Below are 21928 nucleotides of genomic sequence, written 5' to 3'. Positions count from 1 at the left end.
TTCTAGGAGTTCCTGGCTGAGAACACCTCCAGGACTACTACTGTTTTTCAAGACACATATGCTGGGCTCTTCCCCATCTTTGGGCAAACAGGGTTGCGACCTTGGTAGTCAGTTCTTCTGGCCTTGACTTTTGTCATCTGTGACATTGTGACAATTATTCACCTCAAAGAACAGTTGGAGAATTAAATAATAGTGAAAGCCAGAGGAGAGGCTCAAAGACAAGCCTTTATTTAACCTATAGGAAAATAATTTCTTAGCCCACCTGTACTTGAAACAAAACCTCATCTATTCTTCCTTTATCCCAACCCTCCAGTAGCAATTTGATATTTTTTAAGTTAGGATATCACATTCTTCTGATACCTTGGCACCCACTGTTATTACCTTACCTTTTATGCCAATAAGGGATATTACAGAATATTCTCCCCTTAAGCAGACTTATTGCACTGGTGTTACCTTTTTAAAATAACTACCAGCAAAAAAAGGTAGCCCAACCTATTTCCCAATGGGTCACTTATTCTGTTCATCTCACAACAGAAATGGCTGTTGATTTCAGATGGCAAGAAATTCAAACGAGTAAATCTACTGAAAAGCTAACAATGCCCCATTCTAAAAGTGGATTTTCCTTTACTGGACATCATCTTTTGACATCACAATTTCCATTATGTATAAAAAGCCCCAAGCTTTAGAATAGCTATGACTTACCACCTACTGATTAAAAAAAAAAAATCTAAAAAAAACTAATCAGCAAAAAGGACAGTTCTTTAACCCAAGAAAAACCCTTTCATAATGAAACCCCAAATTGGGGGATTAAATACTGAAATGTTTATTTAGCATTAGAGAAGTAAGTTAAAGTTGCCCATGTGCAGTCAGGTACAACAGGATTTAGTTGACAAAGTCTGACTTTTAAAATATACTACAAATTTTTTCTTAGGTAAAATCAGCAACAATCTGGAATAATTCAGATTTATTATGGGGTAATTGTCAATGTTTATACCTGCGACAATAATGATGAAAACGACCCAGAGAGCCCAATTAGCTTTATCTGGCAGATGGAAGAAACAGTCCTAGGGCAACAGTTTTTTCAAAATCAGTACAGTTGATAAAATTAAGTTTTAAATGGTCCTAATTACTCGGTGACAAGAACGTGAATTAAAGTGGTTCCGTGAAGAACTCTGTCTCCGAAATCTCATCCTTCTTCATGTATCTCATCTTACCTTTCCTGGTATTTCTCAATCTAACCACGTTTACCTATTGGTACTTAAAATACAAGGTGCCTTTACATCCCAAATGTTCTTGATGCATTTTTTTCCACCAAGGTTGTCATTACAAGCAATATACTTTGAAAGTTTGGAGGAAGAAAGGGAAAGGGGAAAAAAAATCAAACCACTTCTCCCTCCCCCTAGCAGTAGTTAAAACTGCGGGAGTTTTCCTGTATTGAAATTTACATGCTTTTGTAATAAGTAACATCTTAGTGAAGAGTATTCAATAAATTGACATCAATAATCTGCCAGGCAGAGAACTGAAAATAGAACTTACACTTACCTCCTAAAATATCTTTTGTTACCACAAATGTTGCTCTATCATTTCCAACAACTAGGCTGGGATTTAAATTTAGTCAATTCCAATTTTTATATTTAAAAAAAAACATTTTATTACAAAATTTAGCTCAGATCTCATAGCTCACACACTTCTAGGGCATGAGTAAGATAAAATCCACTGTTTTAGCTAGAAAGTAGACCACATTAGTTAAATCAATTTTTCTTTGTTTTAATTCATCATTGAGACACCTACAATCACTAGCAAAAATTTCTAGTCTACACTATTCTTACTAACGTGGGAAATGCCTTATGTGCTTTAGATTTTTTTCATTCAAACTAGTTTTTGTCAAAATGAAGTATTTTAAATTATCCAATAAAAGGTACATAATTTAAAACATCCTATAGAAATCACGTATTACCAGTAATTTACAATTTAAAAAAACTCAGCCACAAAAAAGGTCAAAGCTAAAAACAAGATTTTTACTATGAATCAGTGCTTCTATTACCCTTCTGAAAGAAGTATATTTTAATGTGATGTAAAGGCAACATTGAAAGTTTTTCTTTAAATTAACCACCTAATTTGCCCCTATAATTACAAAGAATCAAAGTCTTTTACAGGTCAAGTGCAGTAAACTAAATTGTTCTTTCAGCACAAAGCAGCACTAGAAAGAGTAACAGTTATCGATGGAAGTTGACTAGTTTTGCAGTGGCTGCTCCATCAATAACAGAGGGACAGCAGACGGTATCCATCCAGAGCACAGACACAACTACAGACTAGATGCGAAGGATGCTTCACACACTTGGCTGATAAATGTCCTTTGTCTTTGTATCTTTCTACTTTGAACGAAGTGGATTTTTTAGTTTAAATCAGGTCACATAAATTGGCTGCTTAAATAACATGATGAGGTATGAAAGCTCTGAGTATCCTTAACATTCAGTAGGATTTATCAGAGATGTATAATAGCTTGTCAGGGGAAATCCTAAAAAGTTACACTTTGGAGTTATAATAAATTCTAGTAAGAGGACAAGATTAAAGAGGTTTAAAAGGGTATTCTCTTAAACAGAAGTGACTTTTCCTTCAGAATTCATTTTTAACATCACATCAACAAAAAAATCTTCTCTGATAAGTGTGTCCCAACATTGAATCAAGATAGCCAACTAGCACCAAGAAGTCATACTGAACTCAGCTGCAGTTCTCTTGGCAATTAAGCTTATTTTTTTCATTCCAGTCCATGCACAAATGTGGATCACTGAAGACAGTACTGGAAGCGCCATTTGCAGGTATAGATTGTAGTCATCATTGACTGAAAGGTAGAAATTGTTTTTATTATGAAGGGGGGGGGCTTGACTAGGCGGAACAAGTAAGAAATGATCAGGTAATAATGAGGTCGTAAGAAAAAGATCATTGCCCTTATTTAGGTTAAACGTATCACACTGAAAAAGATGGTTGCTTCGGGTAAGGATGCTACATTAAAGGGGTCATATATGCAGCAAGAAAATATTAAAATCAAGCTGCAGCCAACTCAAAAAAGAAATTCCCTAAGTAACTTAAAAGTATGTGTTATCTGCCAGTCACAGAGGGTTGAAAAAGCACCTAGGGTGAATTCCAATTTAATGAGGACCTTGATCAGGACCACAAAGCCTGAAACATTTGTTTCAACGCAGAAACACAGCCTCTAGTCTCACTAGTTGAGTTTGGGAAAATCAGAGGGTTGTTTTTTTTTCCTGCTTATTTTTTCCTCTTTATTGGATTACAGGATATAGTTTTGATTACTAAGGATTCTAAATCTTCATACCAACATTAGAATTGAACCACTTCCAAATCCTAAGACACATAAGACCAAAGAGAAGCAAAATAGTCATACAAATTAATATGTGCTCCTCACTTTCTGCACTAAGGGAACCTCAAACCAGTATTATATTTAAAAGAGTCAAAGTGTTAATTCTTCAGCATTCCTGACAACTAGAAAGCACATTCACTGAAGGCTGAAGGTGAGGGAGCGGATGGTTTAACTTTAATATCTGTGAAGAATGGCGCCAATAGAGGAAAGAAAACCATCCAATCTCAGAAAGGAGTAATGCAAACTTGGCCAGAAAAAGCCATCAGGTAATCCAAGGGTTCACTGTGGAAGAACTCATGAAAAGTACTCTGAAGTATTCACAACAGGTCTAAACATCTCCCTTGTTGCAAGTAGTTGTGTGAAATTCAAGATAAAGGTTGTTTCATCCTTTAAAGTCAGTATTTTTTCCCACTTTAAAGGGAATGAGGAGGAGTCCTCTTTTCCCCCACAAAAAAAGGGAGTCACATTAATATGTGTATATTCCCATGACTCTCATATGAGTGCAGATCTCCAAAGCCTAGGGATTTTCCATAAGAGTGGGCCACTCTGGTTACCCTTTTATTAGAAGGGTATTCCACCACAGAGAGCCAGAGGTTTTCCAGATGTGTGTAAGAGAGCAGGTGCGCAATGCAAGCAAATGAGCGCAAACAGTATATGGAAAACATTTGAGAAGTTAGCTCCATGAGGACTGTGGGCTCCACAAGAAGACTTGACTGGGTAGCCTGGTTTGACACAGGAACATGAAAGCAGAGTATTGCTTCAAAGCTGGAAACCTTCCATAGGAGCCTCACATTGCTGGAAGATGTACTGCTGCTGGCTAAGGTCAACCTGGGGTGCAATGCTGCTGTCCTCATCCTCGGTTCCGAAGTAATGCTCAATAAGATCAAAGGCTTTCTGGTAGATCTCCTGGTTTTCATGACTCTGTAAGAACTCAATTTTATCCAGACCTAGAATGAAGAATAAAGGAAAACGTGTTGTGTATCTGTTAGAAATTCCAACAAAGTTGTATTTTGCCAGGTCTCCTTCCTTTATGGAAGGGAAGAGCCTCTTCTCTACTTATATCCTAAATATTCTGTAATAGCATAGAAATTGTTGGTAGGATTATTTGTCTAAATGCTGGCATTACAAAATGACATCTTAAACATATACACAAGCAATATAGTCCATCTCCAGAAGCAACATTTATCTGGGGGGTGGGGGGGGGGAAGGTGTAGGCCAGGGGTGAGAGGATTCACCAGAGACCGAGTGGGGAGCAGAACAGGTGGATTTACTGAAATACACTGTTAAGGGGAGCAAGTGGGCAAGACAGGAGAGGTATGCTGTGCCATTTGTGGGTTAGCTCCCTGGCAAGGGATGAAACTCAGGCTGCATAAGTAATAGTGCTGAGACTTAACCCCTAGGGCACCAGGGAGGCCCCAGAGCAACAATTTCTATAAGTCACATCATCATCCAGAGTCAGTAGTAGAACTATTCCTGTTGGACTGTGTCTATGACCTAATTTATTCTTGGCGCTGAGCTTTCCAGTATCTTTTCAACAAATGTGTAATACCCTTAAACCAGGCAGAATCTATTTCTATTACTTAAATTGAGAAGTCTAACTAGAACAATTACTCAACAATTCTCTTTATCAAGTTTAAGCCCACTTTAGTTTTTTTTTTTTTGCATGCAGTCATAAGTCAAGAAAGAAATAGCAGAAATAAATGTTACCATTGCGCGTTGGGGGAGCGGGGGGGGGGGGGGGAATCGAAAGATCTCTCCCCGTAGAGGAACATTTCAAAATTTCTTGTATAGCTTTTATAATCAAGATATTTTTAAATGGTAAATTGTTAAAAGATCATTTTGGAAAACAAATCTCATTATCTGATGAATTTGAAGATGAATATGCTCTAAGACCCTCTAATTACAATCTCAGGAATAAACAAGCCTTGAAGCAGTGTTTTTCAACTCTGGTTATCCATTAACATCACTAAATCACTGAGGGAACTTAAAGGTTAAAGTAAGTTGGTTAACCAATGATTAAGAGTACATTTAAGACTGAGATTAAAACAATGAGGAAACTAAGAGGTAACACTCAGGAACATCTTAGGAACACAGGAATTGGGGTATACAATTCAAAATCAGAACTCTAAACCTTGTAAGACAAAGGAGTAGTCAAGCTTTGTGTACAGTAGATAAGGATGCTCTGGGGGCTCAGCTTACAGTCAGAGTACAAGGGCAAGCAGAGTTAGGAAATTGGGAAGATGAAGTGTGAAAATGGCTAAAGGGCATCGTGTTCTTTTCACACCTACCAATTCAGCATACTAAATATCATTTAGAACAGTTTTCATATGTGTTTGTTAATGACGGATATGGACAGGCCAGGAAAGCATATAAAGGAAGAAAATTTCAGTACATCGATCAACCACTCTTACCATAAGCTTCTTCAATCAAAGCACAGTAAGGGTTAATACCAGTGCCATTCCTTTTAGCTTCTTGCTCTCCGAGCCTCAGGATATTTTCCAATCCATTGAGAGCAACCTGTACAATCTTAGAGTCCATGACTGTGAGGAGATCACAAAGTGGCTTGATACAGCCCAGTTCTACAAGGTACCTAAATTAATACAAAGAACAGTTTAAACAAAGCTGTTAAGTTAATAAAACTGGTGGATGGGATATCTTCAAAATCGCTGAAGAGATACAGGCACCCATTCAACCCAAGAAGACACACCTTGTCACAAAAAGAGCTACCAATAAGTTAAACCAGTTCATCAGCACCATCTCCACTCTTTAATCCATCCTTTGAATGTTCACTCTGAATATGAGCAACTTATCAAAATGTGTATTTTTTGACTGATTAATTTCATCTTTGTTTCTATAGGTATAATTATACCTCTGAAACATGACATGCCTGGTGTCAATTCTTTATTATACAAAGGGCTCTCATAACTCAAAAGATTAAAAAAAAAAAAAAAGCACTCAATTTCAAAATGGATGAAAGACCTGAACATAAGACCAAAGTATGTAGTGAAAAGGGAACCTTCTTACACTGCTGGTGGGACTGAAACTGGTCCAACTGTTGTAGAGCAACCCCGATACAAAACGGGGTGCCTGACTGTGGGTCCTCACCTGCGCGCTTAAAAGGACTTATCAATGCTCTACTGCAGGCACACGTGAAAGGTTAATAAAAGGTTTATTTACAAGGGAAGGGGAAATGAGGAAATGTACAGCTTTGGGAGAAAAGTGGGAGACAAAGTTTTAAATGAGTTCTACCCGATCCGCCAATTAGGAATCCCAAAATGGCGCTCTCAGAGTTGGCCGCCAGCCAGGAGCAGTGAAGCCAGGAGGCGAGCGATCGCGAGCCAAAGAAAGCCCAAGGCCCACGTGTTTGGTTTTTTATATCCAACCTGGCTGCCCAACTCCACCCTCAGGTCCCAGCCACCCTCCCTTGGTGGTAATGGAATTTGTCTTTCCCAGAGTCTTAATGGCTTTAGTCTGGAGTGGGGGTGGGGTCCACAAAGCCTGTATGGGATTAACTCAGGACATCATTTCCCCCTAACACAACCACTATGGAAAGCTATGTGGAGGTTCCTCAGAACACTAAAAAAGGATCTATCCATATAACCCAGTGATTCCATTCCCAGGTATCTATTCAATGAACACAAAAACACTAATTTGAAAGGAAACCTGCACTCCTATGTTTATTGTAGTACTATTTACAATAGCTAAGATATGGAAAATGACCTATATGCCCCAAAACAGATAAATGGATCAAGAAGATGAGGTATATATACACAACAGAATACTACTCAGTGGCCGAAAAAGACAAATATCAGATGGTTTCACTTATATGTGAAATAAAGGATCAGGAGAAAGTCTGAAGATTTAAAAAGATGGTTGGAAAGCAGCATGAAAAACAAGCATAATTTTTGTTGGTTAAAGTCTGGGCATGGCTCCTATTTGGATAAAGTGATCACTGGATCAATTTTACTTGGCTTTTGTGGCAGAAAAGTTTACAAACAAGAAACTTTACTGAGTAAGAAAATTTAATTTTTAAGAATATATTATCTGGAAAAGTGAAAATTGTATTTCTCAAATTTTATCAATGTCTCAAGCCTGAGCTGATAAAACTGGTAATTTTACACTTGGAAGGTCCTTTAGAAAGGAGAAATTTATAGGAAAGAAATTCAGATGTTTTAGAATAGAGGAAGTAAATTTTGAGACTGAATTAATTCTTTAATTGAGCAACACATTCACTGTCTAACACCATCTCCCTCAAATAGGACTTTGTTTCTTCTGTATTCCAGTTTTTATCAACAGCTCCTCCATTGCAGATGGAATGTGAGTACATGGGAAAGGAGGGTCTGTCTAACTGAGTGACAAGCTACTGGTACCAAAGGAAAGAGTCAAAGATGATGGGGGTCATAAAGATTAGGCAGGCTAAGAGTCTATGTTCCTGTTTCTCTCCACCAGTACTTTTTTCCTATCTAAATTACTAGATGTCCGTAATTTAGCATTCATTTATATGGTGTTTCTTTGAAGAAATAACGCCTATCCAGATTTTATGCTTTCAAGACATTAAGAATATAAGCTATTACCCAAGGAGTCATTTAAGGCTCCAACTAATACAAGTCTCCCCCTTCACTGAATACCACAGTACTTCAGGAAACACTTGCCTCTACTGAACTTGACAAGATTGATTGAATCCAAGATTGATTCAATTCTACTTAAGACATCTCAGCTAGAAACAGCAAGAGTTAACTACTGAAGTTGAACTCTATTCTACAGGTAATGTTCTAGAGTACCCAAGATATTCCTGACCAAATAGAACCAAATAGATTTATAGGGCTTGAAATCAGCCCTATAAATATATGTATGGCCTTAAACACCAAGCCTTCTCCCAACGCAGAATTATTTGTCAGCAGGAACAAATGGGAGAGGAATAAGGAACTAAATATATCTAATGATGAAACTGAGAATCTTCCAAAAGGTTAGAATTGAGTATTATAATTGAGACAAACAAGATGTTATCAGGCTAGTCCTTACTTGATCTGTTCAGCTGATCCTCCAGAAGTTGCATTTGTGATGGCCCAAGCTGCTTCTTTCCTTGTTCGAAACTCAGCAGTTTGTAATATACTAATGAGGGCTGGAAAAATGTTGGCATCTATCACAGTCTGAAATTAAAGAAAAATTAAATGGAAATTACAAGACTTAGAGAAAGGTTCATGATATTCTTTTCAGTGAACTTCACTAATGAAACACCTCCCATTAAAAATAAATTGAAGTTGAGTCCTCATTATCCCTAAGCTTTTTTTTCCCCCAAATATGTATTTTATTTTATACAAGAGCTGGGGCACAGGCCAGAGATGCGGGGGGTGAGAGGATTCACCAGAGACAAGAGTGGGGAACAGACAGGTAGACTAACTGAAATACACTACTGAGGGGAGCAGCGGGTGAGACAGGAGAGGTCTGCTGTGCCATGTGGGTTGCTCCCTAGCGGGCCAAGGATCAAACTCGCGCTGCAGAGGCTTCGGATTGTTTCATAGCGCAGTGCTTCACCCCTTGCGCCACCAGGCAGGCCCTATACCTAAGCTTTTGAGGTTACTTCATTTATCACTGATAACGCTCCCAAACCATGCCCTAAAATCTTGTAATCTCCTGACTTTCTCCAAGTTCTTCTGTTGTTCTTTGTCCACCCACAATAACCAATTATAATCAATTCTTCATAACTCTGCTATTCTTGTTTCTCTCACAGTATCCACTCTGATGTAACTATGGTCCTCATTTCTTACTTAAGTCTCAGCCCAGGGTGACCAATGGGTAGCTTTAGATCTGCCAATGCCAACTGCCTCAAACACATCATCTACTCTCTTTATCTGGTATCCTTTCAAGCCTCTCTAGTCCAGAGGCTTTTTTTTTTGTTGTTATTTATTTATTCTTAATGTATTCAGTCACCAAGTCTCCAAAACAGTTCCAATTTAAAATGTCCTTGGTCCATCTTTTTCCCCTTCCTTTCCTTTTGCTTTGCTACCATCCTATTCCAAGCACTACTTCCTACCTGGCTTGGAATAGCATTTAATTCAACACAGTACTTCTACTCAATGCTTCTCATATAGTAACAGTAGTCGTCCTCAGCTTATGTTCTTCATGTTTTTCTTTACCTCAAGAACTAGTATGTATTTATATTTCCTATGTCAAGAAACAGAGAAATTCCACTTAAGTGTTTGGGAATAGCAGAAAATCTACTACAGCTGAAGTCATCTCTGATGCATGTTATAAGTAACTTGAGGTGACTGTGTTAAGAAAAGTTAAGTCATGGGCCTCCCTGGTGGCGCAGCGGTTGAGCGCTGGGTTGTGAAGCTGCCCGCAGCCTCTGCAGCACCAGTTCGATCCCCGGCTGCTCCCCGGCCACTGGAGGAGGGTCCCACATGGCGCGCAGACCTCTCCTGCTACCCGCTGCTCCCCTCAGCAGTGTACTTCGGTTCTTCTGCCTGCTCTGCTCCCCGCTCTGGCTCTGGTGAATTCTCTCACCCTCCCACGCTTCTGACTGTACCCAATGCTTGTATAAATAAATAAAAATAATTTAAAAAAAAAAAAAGAAAAGTTAAGTCAGAAGTTAAAGAATAATGTTGGCTGGTTTTACTCATATGTGGACAATAAATAAAGCAAATCAATCAACTAAGCTAAATGAACTAGCAAAATAAATCTTAAATTCTGAGAAAAGTATGATGGTAACCAGAAGGGAATGCAAAGGTGAATCGGAGGAGTGGGTGAAGGAGAGCAATTTGATAATAGTGAATGGCACCAGAAATATGGCCATGGACATAGTTTACACAAATAAAGGTGTGAAGCTGTACTCCCAAAATATAAAGTATTGTAAAACCAATGGTAAATCAATAAAAATTTCATTTAAAAAAGAAAATTGGCATAGCTATCAAACTCAGTCCTCACAGCATTCTGGGCATGATAGTGCTTTCCTGGTCAAGAATTGTTTCTATTACATTAATGAATTAAGTCAACAGAGTTCAGCAGGAAGACCCTCCTTATAGTACTGCCATTTATGACAGGGGCACTTAAGTAAATAATTTTATTTATCTTGAGCCTCACTGTCATCTTTAAATGACAATGTTGGATTAGATGACCTCTATGACTCTACTCATCTTGAAGTCCCTTAAGTCTGTTATATTTTTTTCAAACTTCTGTTCCAGTGTTTCTTATTGCCTATGGTGAACCATCTGGCCCACTGTTTGTCTTCCACTTAGATTACTCTCCTGCTGATGTAAGAACAAAAGTAAAAGGGGACCCATTTTTCCAAATGTCATGAAAAATTGAAGCAATCTATTATATGGTACCACTAGAAAATTAAGCATTTCAGAAACAACAAATACTATTCTCAGATTCTGGAAAATCAGCACATATTAAAGGAAAAGGTAAAAAAAAAACCCTACATGTTAAGTTTTAAAAGACTCATCTTCTGTTAGGGTAACAATATGAAGAAGGCAATTATATATACTGAATATATATATATAAATATATATGGGTTCTTCAGTTATCAAAAATACAGAAAAAAAAGACAGGTTAATACAGGAAAAAGAGACAGGTTCTATGTGATTACCTGGATCTGTGCCCTATTTCCAGCTGTGATATTAGAAATTGTCCAACACGCTTCCTTTTTGATAGATTCCTTTGGGCTACTCAGCAAATGCAACAAACTCTGTAGAGCTGAGCAATTCAAAATTACCTGAAAGGAAAAATTTGAATTTTTTACTTATTGTAATAATCCAATGTATCCTAATGTAAGTAAGTCTTTAACTCAATGACTTTTTTTAAGGAAAAATACAGCAAAGAAGAACTCTTAAAATTTTAAAAATAACTTTATACTGTAATGAAGTATTCATTGCCACACAGCCAGTAAGAATTAGTATCTAAGATTATCAAAATGTAATTATCTCTAGTCACAACTGCTAAAACTATACTTCGTAAGCACAATAATATATTCAGTATTTACTTTTCTATTCCCTATAGCATATTTACATGTTTTTGGGGTAGGGAAATACATTAAGTGGCCAGAAATTCAGAAATGGTCTCAGATTTTTAAATCTTCTTATAACTCTCTACCTTGTTGTCAAAAAAAAAAAAAAATCATCACATACTTTAGTATATCAGGTGCTTTATAGGATACAAAGATAAAATTGGTTCCCAGATATCAAGAGATTACAAAGGTGGGGGAGAAAAGATAATACACAAGAAGATCATACCAGAAACTAAGATCATAAAAGGTATAATGTTTAAAATAATACATAGTGGGCTCAAGAATTAATCCCTGTACAACAGAATAAACATCTAATGCAGAAACAGTTGCAGGTGTTATAAAGAATTAAGTATATAATAAAACCAACCTTAGTTCCTCTAGTAACTGGTGGTTTTATTTAATAAACAATATTACAATAATTGGTTAATTGATAATTATTTCTTAAAATCAACTCCTAGTTCCCATCACCAAAATATATTTGCAGCCTATAAAGAGTAAATATTAAGAAGCAACCATACAACAAAGGAAAATATCAGTAAGTAGCTGGTTTGGGAATAGTGAAGAACTTTCCAGCTATAAAACAAACAAACTGGGCCTCCCGGGTGGCGCAGCGGCTGAGTGCTGGGTTGCGAAGCTGCCCCCAACCTCTGTGGTGCCGGTTCGATCCCTGGCTGCTCCCTGGCTACCGGAGGAGGGTCCCGCATGGCACGCGGACCTCTCCTGCCTCCCGCTGCTCCCCTCAGCAGTATACTTCATCACTCTGCCTGCTCTGCTCCCCGCTCTGGCTCTGGTGAATTCTCTCACCCTCCCGCGCTTCTGACTGTACCCAGTGCTTGTATGAATAAATAAATATTTAAAAAAAAAAAACTGAGAAAATAAAAATTTCACCAAGCATTAATTTTTGCATGTTAAAAAAATACAAAAATTAAAATGCACTTCACACAATACAAGAAAATATTTGAGACCAGGTTGCTATCTTAAATAGGTAAATTGATAAGAAACTAGAATTTTAATAGAAAATGACTCAAAAGTAATGAAATAGATGCATAAAATGAAGTCATTTTTTGCCTATCAATGTAGCTCAAAAAATTTAAAACAGGTAAACAGATACAATATTTCTAAATAACAGTATAAAAGATGTTGCAAAGTAATTTTTTAAGAGCCAAAGACAAAGCATGGGGGGAGAAAAATGTGAGAAATTAATACTGTGGAGGAATGGTCAGGAAAAAGATTTCACAGGACCTGGAGTTGGGAGAAACCTTGAAATGCAGGATTTTATAAGCAGAGGAAGACAGTACCAAAATAAGATTAAACTAGTAAGGCTATTAAGGAAGGAGTCTATACCCCAAAATTAACAAACCTAGAAAGAAGAATGAGACTAAAATCTTGAAATACAAATTCCTTAGTCTTTCAAGAGTCTTTATCTCATAGGTATAAAAGAAGCTCCTTGCTTCTAAGAGGGAAAAAAATAATGTAAAGTGTTATTTTTTAGGAGCTATTAAGGTGTTGTTAGGGAAAATATATTGAGAGGTAAATGCTTAGGAAAATAGGAAGATAAATCAGATGGTTATAGCAACAGCCCTTGTGTGTGAAAAAAGATGGATGGACTAAAGTAGTATAATTAGATGTGGATCTAGTAATAAAAGAATCAACAAGAAAGTATAAGTAAGAGACCCCAAATAAGGTTGCAACGTTTTAAGTGATGAATACTTGTATCATTAATATCAAAGAAATCAAGACTTGAAACTTGATCTATTGGGGAAGAAGATAAACTGTAAGAGAGATAAATGTGACAAGCAGAAACACCTAATAAGCTACTGAGACATGGGATTAGAATTTGAGAAAGGTCAGAACTAGCTGTGTAGACTGAGAATTTTGTTCATTCCTGTACACTGCCAGAAACTACACTATAGCCACAAAAATGAACAGGCTGACGAACAGGCTGACAGTTACCCCTCTAGAAGTTGTAATCTGAACAGTTATGAAAGTGTGATAAGTGCTATGATGGATAAAACAAAGGAGGAAATCAAAAATAATGTTAATATTAAGACCTGAAGAATAAAAAGATAGTGGCAGAAGGTAGTGGTCAGAACAGGGATGAGGGGATGAAGGCATATGTTCCATCAGAGTGAAGAAAAAGTATGTTAAAAGTTCAGAGCTAAGCGTGGTCAGTTAACTCAAGGAGTAAGCATGGCAAGAGCACAGAGTATGGTGGGGGGGGAAACAAACTTTTGAATAGTACATATGATATGGTTTAAAAATTCAGAGAGTGGGTCCTCCCCTGGTGGCACAGGCAGTTGAGTGCAGCGCTGTGAAGCTGTCCACAGCCTCTATGGCACGGGTTCGATCCCCGCAGGCCGGCGAGATACCCACATGGTGCAGCAGACCTCTCTTGTCTTGCCCACTGCTCCCCTCAGCAGTGTATTTCAGTTAGTCTGCCTGTTCTGCTCCCCACTCTGTTTCTGGTGAATCCTCTCACCACCTGCACATCTGGCCTGTACCCCAATTCTTTTTTTTTGGTGGGACCCTCACTGGTGGTTGGGGATCGAACTGGAGTTGCAGAGGCTGCGGGCAGCCTCGCAACCCAGCGCTCAATGCTGAGCCACCAGGGGAGGCCCTACCCCAATTCTTGTATGCATGAATAAATAAATCTTTAAAAAAAAAATTCAGAAAGTACCAAGGATTATAAAGTAAGTTAAAAGCCTCCTTTCCATTCCTGTACCCCAGTCACTAGTCTCCCACAAAGACAACAGATGTTATTAGTTTCCTGTGTATTTCTTCGAGAAATGTTATGTAAAAACATGCAGTTTTCTTTTTATTTATCTTTTGAGATTTATTTATTTATACAAGAATTGGGGTACAGGTCAGAGGCACGGGAGGATGAGAGAATTCACCAGAGACAGAGGACAAATAATAGGCAGGCAGACTGAAAACACTGCTGAGGGGAGCAGTGGTGTTACTTTCTTTCCCTCTTCTAACTGCTCCCCCTTTTATACAAATGGTAATATATTTTGCCTCCTTTTTTCTTTCTAAACAATATAATCTGGACAACTTTTACATGTCAGTGCAAACGTAAGAGCTTCTTCATCCTGTTTCAAATATTTCATTATATAATGTGTCCATCTCAAAAATCTTAAATGACATCGAAAAGACTCAAAGTTGAAGAATGACAAGATCAAACTTGCATTTTACAAGCATTCTCTTGGTGATATGATAATGGTATGAGAAATGTATGAACTCAGCTCTGTAAGGGATGAATAGAGATGGAGTAACAGGATGTAGTGACTGATGAGATGTAAAGAATGAAAGCCAATTACCAGATTTTTGGCTTGCACTGCTCACTGCTGGTGAGTACTGCGGGTACTGCTCACTAGACAGGAAACAAATAACCAGAGGTCCAGATATACAAGGAAAAATGTGTTCCTTTATAGTCAGAATAAATTTAAAGTATTAAGAGTTGGAAGATACTTCACAATAAATCCAATCACCTTAATTTTAGAAATCAAAAATGTGTAGACTATCTTGCTGGAAGAAGAAATGCAAATGGCCAACAGACATTTGAAAAAATGTTCAACATCCCTTATCAGGGAAATGCAAAGTCAAAACCACAATGAGATACCACCTTACACCAGTAAGAATGACACTTATAAAAAAAACTAGCAACAACAAATGTTGGCGAGGATGTGGTAAAAAAGGAACTCTCCTACATTGTTGACAGAAGTGCAAACTGGTCCAGCAACTATGGAAAGCTGTCTACTAAAAATGGAGCCACCATATGACCCAGCAATTCCACTCCTAGGGATCTGCCCAAAGGACACAAAAATTATTCAAAAGAATACCTGTACCCCTATGTATATTACAGCAATATTTGTAACAGGTAAAACCTGGAAGCAACCCAAATGCCCAAAAATAGACAACTGGATCAAGAAGATGTGGTATATATACACAATGGAATACTATTCAGCAATCAAAAATATAAACTCATGCCATTCACAGCAACAATGGAGCTAGAAGGAATTATGCTTAGTGAAGTAAGTCAGAAGGAAAAAGAAAAATGTTGGACAGTTTCACTTGTAGAAGGAATATAGGGGAACCAATAAGACATCAGGGGAAAATAATAACAATACATAACAAAACAAAAACAGACAGTTATAAACCAGAGACATCCTGCAGGGGAGAGGGAGGGAGGAGCACAGGGGACGGTGGTGATGGTGCACGTTGAATTGGTGGAGGAAATTCTATGAGGACTACACCCGAGTAAAAAAAAACAATCACTGTTTAAAAATGAACAATGATGTAAAATATGTATAAATAAAAAGAACCCTTAAATTTGTCACTTTTCAATGTAAAATATGGAATAATAAAAAGCAACTGATCTAAACTCACACAAAGAATAAAGTAAACAAAGTAATAGAAAAAAATTATTTCGCTGGATTAAAGAGTTAAGGTTAAAATCTAATTCTCAAGTCATGCAAAAAGGAGACAGCTGAAGTCATAAGTAGGATCAATGAGTGAGGCTGAAAGGATTTTCTCCTGGAGGATACCCATAAACAGGAAGAAAAAAAGGAGCTTGCAAAGGAGAAACAAAACAGTGAGGCTGGAGACCAAAAATCACAGAAGTCGAGTTAGATAATTTAAAGTTGCTGTTACTTACCATACAAAATGGAGGAAGCTATCAGAGAAGATGAGATGAAGATGACAAAGGCAAAGAAAGGAGGCTTCGATGCTTATTACAAGAATCATTTCAAACAGTAGTGGGAAATAAACCTGCCTAACTAAATAGATGTTATATCACAGGGAAACTCAAAACTGCTACAAGTAACTGGTCAAGACAGACAGTGAGTAGATTGAAATTTATTGCCTAAGTCAACATTTTTAACAAATATTAATGAAACAGTGGCAATTATCCCCAATAATATGGAGTTTAATACTAGAACAGAAACATAATCATGGGAGTCCAGCATACTGCTTTTGAAGGAAAAATAATAGTCACTATTTAGTCATACCTGTGTCTGAATGTCATCCCCTGTGACAATGTTTCCCACAGCCCGCAAAGCAGGAGAAACCACTTTATAATCATTATGCCTGTAACCAAAGAAAGAAATGTTATATGCACAAGTTCTGGCCATAATGTTCTCCTTTAGGGCTGAAATACACATGAAGTAATATGTGATAGTATTTTAGTGCAGAAAGGTTCACAGGTAGTTACTAAGTGAACCCTATCATGATTATCACCTAGAAGACCTATTTTTCCCTTTATTTACGATTTCTGAGTAAAAACTATAAAGCTTTCCTAATCATCTTTCTCAAATATTCTATCACCTGGATTTTTAAGTTTTCACTCTCATTCTTTTATGTAAGTTTCATTTCCTCTTTATTTGGTCCTCTCTGGTTTCTGAGACCATGGAGAGAACAATTTATATGTATACAGTACTTTTAAGTTCTATAAACTGTATAATTTTCAGAGATGAAAATATGTCAACAGTTGAACTAACCTGAAAATAACAGGCTTTACACTTTAAATAGTAAATTCATTTTACTAAATCTCAGCTGGCTCCACAAAACCCTTTCTTCAGCTGAAGACAGACACTAAATCTTGGTTTCAGCTTAAATAAGCTGGTATTCTTTAACTTTCCTTAAAGAAAATCTTTTGTGTTCCCCTTAAATGTGGCTGATCAGTTTCCTCAAAATGGTGCCAGTTTGTTCACAATTTATTTAAAATTTAATGATTGAGGAGAAATGGTAATATATATACTAATCAAATGACTCAGTACAAAATACAGACTTTCCCAGATTCTTCTACTGCATTCTACTGTGGGGATCTGCATTCAGATTGTGGCACACTCTATCCTCAGTTTTATATTCTTTTTACTTATTAGTTCCACATGTTACATATAGGGCATATGTAGATCCTTGCATCTACTCTGTATATATTTCAGTTAAATTTCACTTGGCTTAAAATTTCACCATTTTCCCAGTATGTCACCACTCTAAATTTTCTCTTCTATAGTATCGTTTAAAAATTTGACTAAGGGCCTCCCCGGTGGCGCAGCAGTTAAGCGCTGGGTTGCAAAGCTGCCCGCAGCCTCTGCAGCGCCAGTTTGATCCCCGGCTGCTCCCCGGGCCACCGAAGGAGAGTCCTGCATGGCGCGCAGACCTCTCCTGCTGCCCACTGCTCCCTCAGCAGTGTGCTTCGGTCCTTCTGCCTGTTCTGCTCCCCACTCTGGCTCTGGTGAATTCTCTTACCCTCCCGCGCTTCTGACTGTACCCAGTGCTTGTATAAATAAATAAATAAAAATAAATAAATCTTAAAAAAAAAAATTTGACTAATACAAATACAGCCTTCAACTTATTTATGCCATCAGTAAATCTTCCACTCCATAATCAAAGGCATCACAAAAAAATAAAGCAACATTGGACTAAAAGTCTGACACCAGTCTAGATTGAGTTCTCAATGACACAAAAAGATGAAGAATGCCTATTTTTAGTAACATGATGCCTTTTACTATCTACTGGATTGTCTCACCATTAAACACAATTACATAGATCAGAGTTTTTCAAATGTTTCTGCTAAAGGACTAACAGCAGAAGAGTGAAAGGTTCTTTATAAACCTCAAAATAACACATGACATCAATATAGAAACAAGTAACAAAAGACAGCAGGAAAAGCACAATAAATCACTTCAACATATTAATATGAGAATCAGCACTAGGAAACTAAATAGGGACAAAAGAGCAGACACTTTCTTAAAGATATCTTACATCAGCAACTCCACAAGTCTCCTACACACTCCGGCATCAATCACTGCTTGAATTTTATCATTGGGTCCATCTGATAAATATGAGAGGGCCCAGCAAGCATCAGCCAGTACATCAGTGTCATTGACAAACAGCAACCAGGAAAGCTCATTTAGACAGGGAGAAACCTGTAAAGGGAAAATGATGAAATTCAATAGAGTAGTAGACAGAAGTGAAGTGAGAAACTTTAGAAAGCAACAGATGGGCACATACTTGGTGGCTTCTGGGGTGACAGTATTTCTAGAAATGAAAAAGCAAGTGCCCAAGTGCATTTCCATCTTTGGGAATACTGTCAGTGGCCTTGTAGTTTACTCTGATGCGGTAGTCAGAGCTCAAGAAAAATAATTTCAGAGAATGAAGTTTAATATATACCAATTCTCAGGGAGAGATTACTTGTCAGAACACTCTTCTCGGACCAAAAAGGTAAAGGAACTGTCGCAACTGCTAACGCTGTACCTTGTTCTGAATAAAATATGGTTGGTTCTAAGATCAATTCATAGCTTTTTATAGGTAGCAATAATTTACCCCACATTAAAACAAAAATAACAAAAACTCCTATATTCCTATTAATAGTTAATTCTAACACTTTAAATTTTATCACTTTATTTTTAATCTCTTTCTGTTCACATTTATATTGGTTTCTGTACTCTCTTTAATTTTACTTCTTCAACCACTATCCCACATGCGTCATACTTACCTTTGCAAATTCTGGAGGTGGGCTTTTTCCTCTACAGAGATTAGACAGAGCCCATACTGCATTCCTGGTCATAGTTAGGCGATTTTGCTTTGAAAATAACCTGTAAGCATGAGGAATGATGAAACAGTGCTTAATTATATAAACATTAATTTCTGACAGCATAGGATACTCAACCATTTAATGGTAGTAATAAACAGGTGTCTTCAAATAGCTTTCTTCAGAATAAAGTTTAATTTATTCTAATACAACCAATTCAGAATTTTGGCACTGGAATAAAGCAGGATGTCTGAAGAAATGATCCGAGTAAGTTAAGTAAGAAAATATCACTAACAAAAAATAACACTAGGAAATCCAAATGATTTCCAACAGCATTCTGCCTTCTGAGGGATGTCCCATATTTTTATCACTTGAAAAAAAGAAAAGAAACTTACTGCAAAAGAGGGGGAAGAATATTGCAGTCTAAGACATAGTCTCTGCACATGGTACTATCTCCAGCAATGTTGCCAAGAGCCCAGACTGCCTGTGAAAGAATTATTCATTAATGACAGATTATACAGCTTCAATTTCTCATAATTCTTCCCCAAAGTGCCAACATATCACAACAATTCTTTACAAAATTATATGGTTAATCAAAATATAATGTGTGGCCCTTACTAACATTTTTAAGTACACTCATTAGAAAGGCAAATGAAATGGTTGTGGGATTGACAGATGATCTGTAATATTATGAAGTGTACATGTGAACATTGATGATAAGTAAGTTATTTAAAAAGAGGAACCAATTTTTATACATGTTTACCATAGAGGGAGTTCACCCCCTAAGTAACACTGCATAAAAGCCCTTCGAGCAGAGCAGAGATTCAAATGGCTTTTCAGACAATTAAAACTTACTTTAAGCTTGCATGCAAAAGAAAACAGGGAACAAAGAATTTTAGGAACACTCAAAATGCAGAAAACCTTATTAAATGTTTGGCAGTGACGGGTATAATAATCTTGATTGTGATGGTTCGACAGCCATACACATGTCAAAATTGTACACATCATAAAAACACAAATTATGCATTAAATCAAACAGATTTAATATAGTTTGCAGTAATAAAAAATTCATGTTTTTATAAGTCTGCACAAAGGTGACAAAGACCAGCTGTTTCAGTCAACATTAGAATTACTACTAAAAAAAGCTCAGTAACTACTTACTTAGCCTAAAAAGTTTATAGTGCTTTAAAAATTTCAGAGTTGGAAGGGAAAAATGGTTTTATGCTTTTAGGAGAAATTCTGCCTTATAGTCTCAATGAAATTTTCTATTTTGGGTAATTTTAGATTTCTAGAACACTTCCTGTGTTGAACCACAGGTTGCAATGGGTAGTAAAGCTTAGGCCTTGAATATAAGATCAAAAGGGAAAACTGGTCTTTCAAGTTTCTCTTTGTTTCATTTTTTACCTGCTCCTGGACATCTTCAAACTCTGAGCTGAGCAACTCTATGAAGATAGGCACTGCTCCTGCCTGAATCACAATCCGGGTCTGAAGAGAATTTCCTGAAGCAATATTTGTCAGTACCCAAGCTGATTCAAACTATAAAGATAAAAATAATTGTATTATCTTAATAGAATTTAATACCTATTTACTTACAACAACTATGAAGAAAAACATCTGAGAGCTTTACTTGCACATAATCTAGCAGTAGAATATTAATTTTAAAAGAATTCTCAGGAGAAATTCCTCAGTTTAGAAGACTATCCAGGGTGTCTAAAATTTCAGATCAAGATAGAGTTGACAGAGTAACAGAAAAAATGAGGGAGTACTCCATGTGCTGACATGAAATGATCTCCCAAGAAATGAATTTTTTAAAATGCTAAACAGGGACCTCACTGGTGGCACAAGGGTTAAAGACACATAGCTATCAAGCTATCTCTGTGCAGCCACTGCAGCATGAGTTCGATCCCAAGGAGCAACCCATGGCGCAGCAGAACTCTCCTGTCTTACTCATTGCTCCCCTCAGCAGTATATTTCAGAAGATCTGCCTGTTCTGCTCCCCACTCTCTCTAGTGAATCCTCTCATCCCCTGCACCTCTGGTCTTGTACACCCCAGTTCTTGTATGCATAAATGAATCTTTAAAAAAATAAAATGCTGAACAGTGTACATTAATATCATGTTTTCTAAAAGGGTTAAGAAAGAATATATACATTAATACACATATTGCACAGAATTATCTCTGGAAAGAGTCATGAAACACATAGAATGATCAGGGTGAAATGGGAATTAAGGGCAGGAAGAAACATACCTCTCACTGTAGATAGAAATATGTAACTTTTGGCCTTAAGCCATATATAGTATATAACAAAAAGTAAAATTATTTATAGGATATGCAAAGTGAAATGGGATGATGTTAGTGTAGATTGCATAAAACAGAGGGTGAGTGAAAAAGGCAGAAATACTTTAAATAGAAAGTAGATCAAAAGGAGTTAATAGGCATAATAGAAACAACTTCATAGCTTCAGAACTTCTAATAAATGAGAAAGCTCCAAAACAAGCTCAGAGGTTCAGACTTTTGTTAAAATAACACATTAAAAATTGATAAATTGGTAAACAAATGGTATGAAGGAAATTATGACCAACAAAAAAATGCAACATATTACTGATTCTACCTATCTCTATAGTAACTTGACTCTCAAGCATATTGAGAAATCCAAGAATAAACTTTTACAATTCTACCAAAAGCTTAAGTAGAAAGCTTAAGTTTTCTTCTTCCTTTTTCCATTGTTTTTAATTTAGCACATATGCAAAAAAAAATTCACTGGCATGCTCTTCAATGAAAGAGCAATAAAAAGTGATCAAAAGATGGAGCTATGTCTCTTTGAAGCTTTTGGGTCTCCTGAAAGTCAACTGCCATATAGAAAATGAAATCATCAATCGTTGGGAATGGAGAAAGATGGAAGAAATGGAATGTTAATCTGATTAGCATAATCCAAAGCTGTATTATCAATAGCAAATTCAGAGCAGAAGATGCTTGAAGAAAATGTCATTCAAAGAAACTTACAAATGTGA

General features: G+C 36.9%; 1 protein-coding gene across 4 annotated transcripts in view; it reads right to left on the bottom strand.

The window, feature by feature from the left end:
* Nucleotides 1-3148: 3148 nt before the first annotated feature.
* Nucleotides 3149-21928, bottom strand: part of KPNA1 (karyopherin subunit alpha 1) — a 47883-nt gene continuing 29103 nt past the window's right edge. For all 4 annotated transcript variants that reach the window (XM_037525448.2, XM_054700519.1, XM_054700520.1 and 1 more), the window contains 9 exons: nucleotides 20323-20454; nucleotides 19314-19402; nucleotides 18883-18982; nucleotides 18150-18313; nucleotides 16394-16472; nucleotides 10971-11096; nucleotides 8402-8529; nucleotides 5791-5969; nucleotides 3149-4326 (listed from right to left, as the gene is read on the bottom strand). In XM_037525448.2, the coding sequence (XP_037381345.1) occupies nucleotides 4139-4326; nucleotides 5791-5969; nucleotides 8402-8529; nucleotides 10971-11096; nucleotides 16394-16472; nucleotides 18150-18313; nucleotides 18883-18982; nucleotides 19314-19402; nucleotides 20323-20454 (1185 nt within the window). In that variant the 3' untranslated portion in view covers nucleotides 3149-4138. The remainder of the gene's footprint in view (nucleotides 4327-5790; nucleotides 5970-8401; nucleotides 8530-10970; nucleotides 11097-16393; nucleotides 16473-18149; nucleotides 18314-18882; nucleotides 18983-19313; nucleotides 19403-20322; nucleotides 20455-21928) is intronic.

Source organism: Talpa occidentalis, unplaced genomic scaffold (assembly GCF_014898055.3).
Source record: "Talpa occidentalis isolate TD23 unplaced genomic scaffold, MPIMG_talOcc4v2.1 talOcc4.4, whole genome shotgun sequence".
Classification (NCBI taxonomy): Eukaryota; Metazoa; Chordata; class Mammalia; order Eulipotyphla; family Talpidae; genus Talpa; species Talpa occidentalis.
Note: the sequence above shows the minus strand (reverse complement) of the source record. Positions and strands in the feature narration are given on the sequence as shown.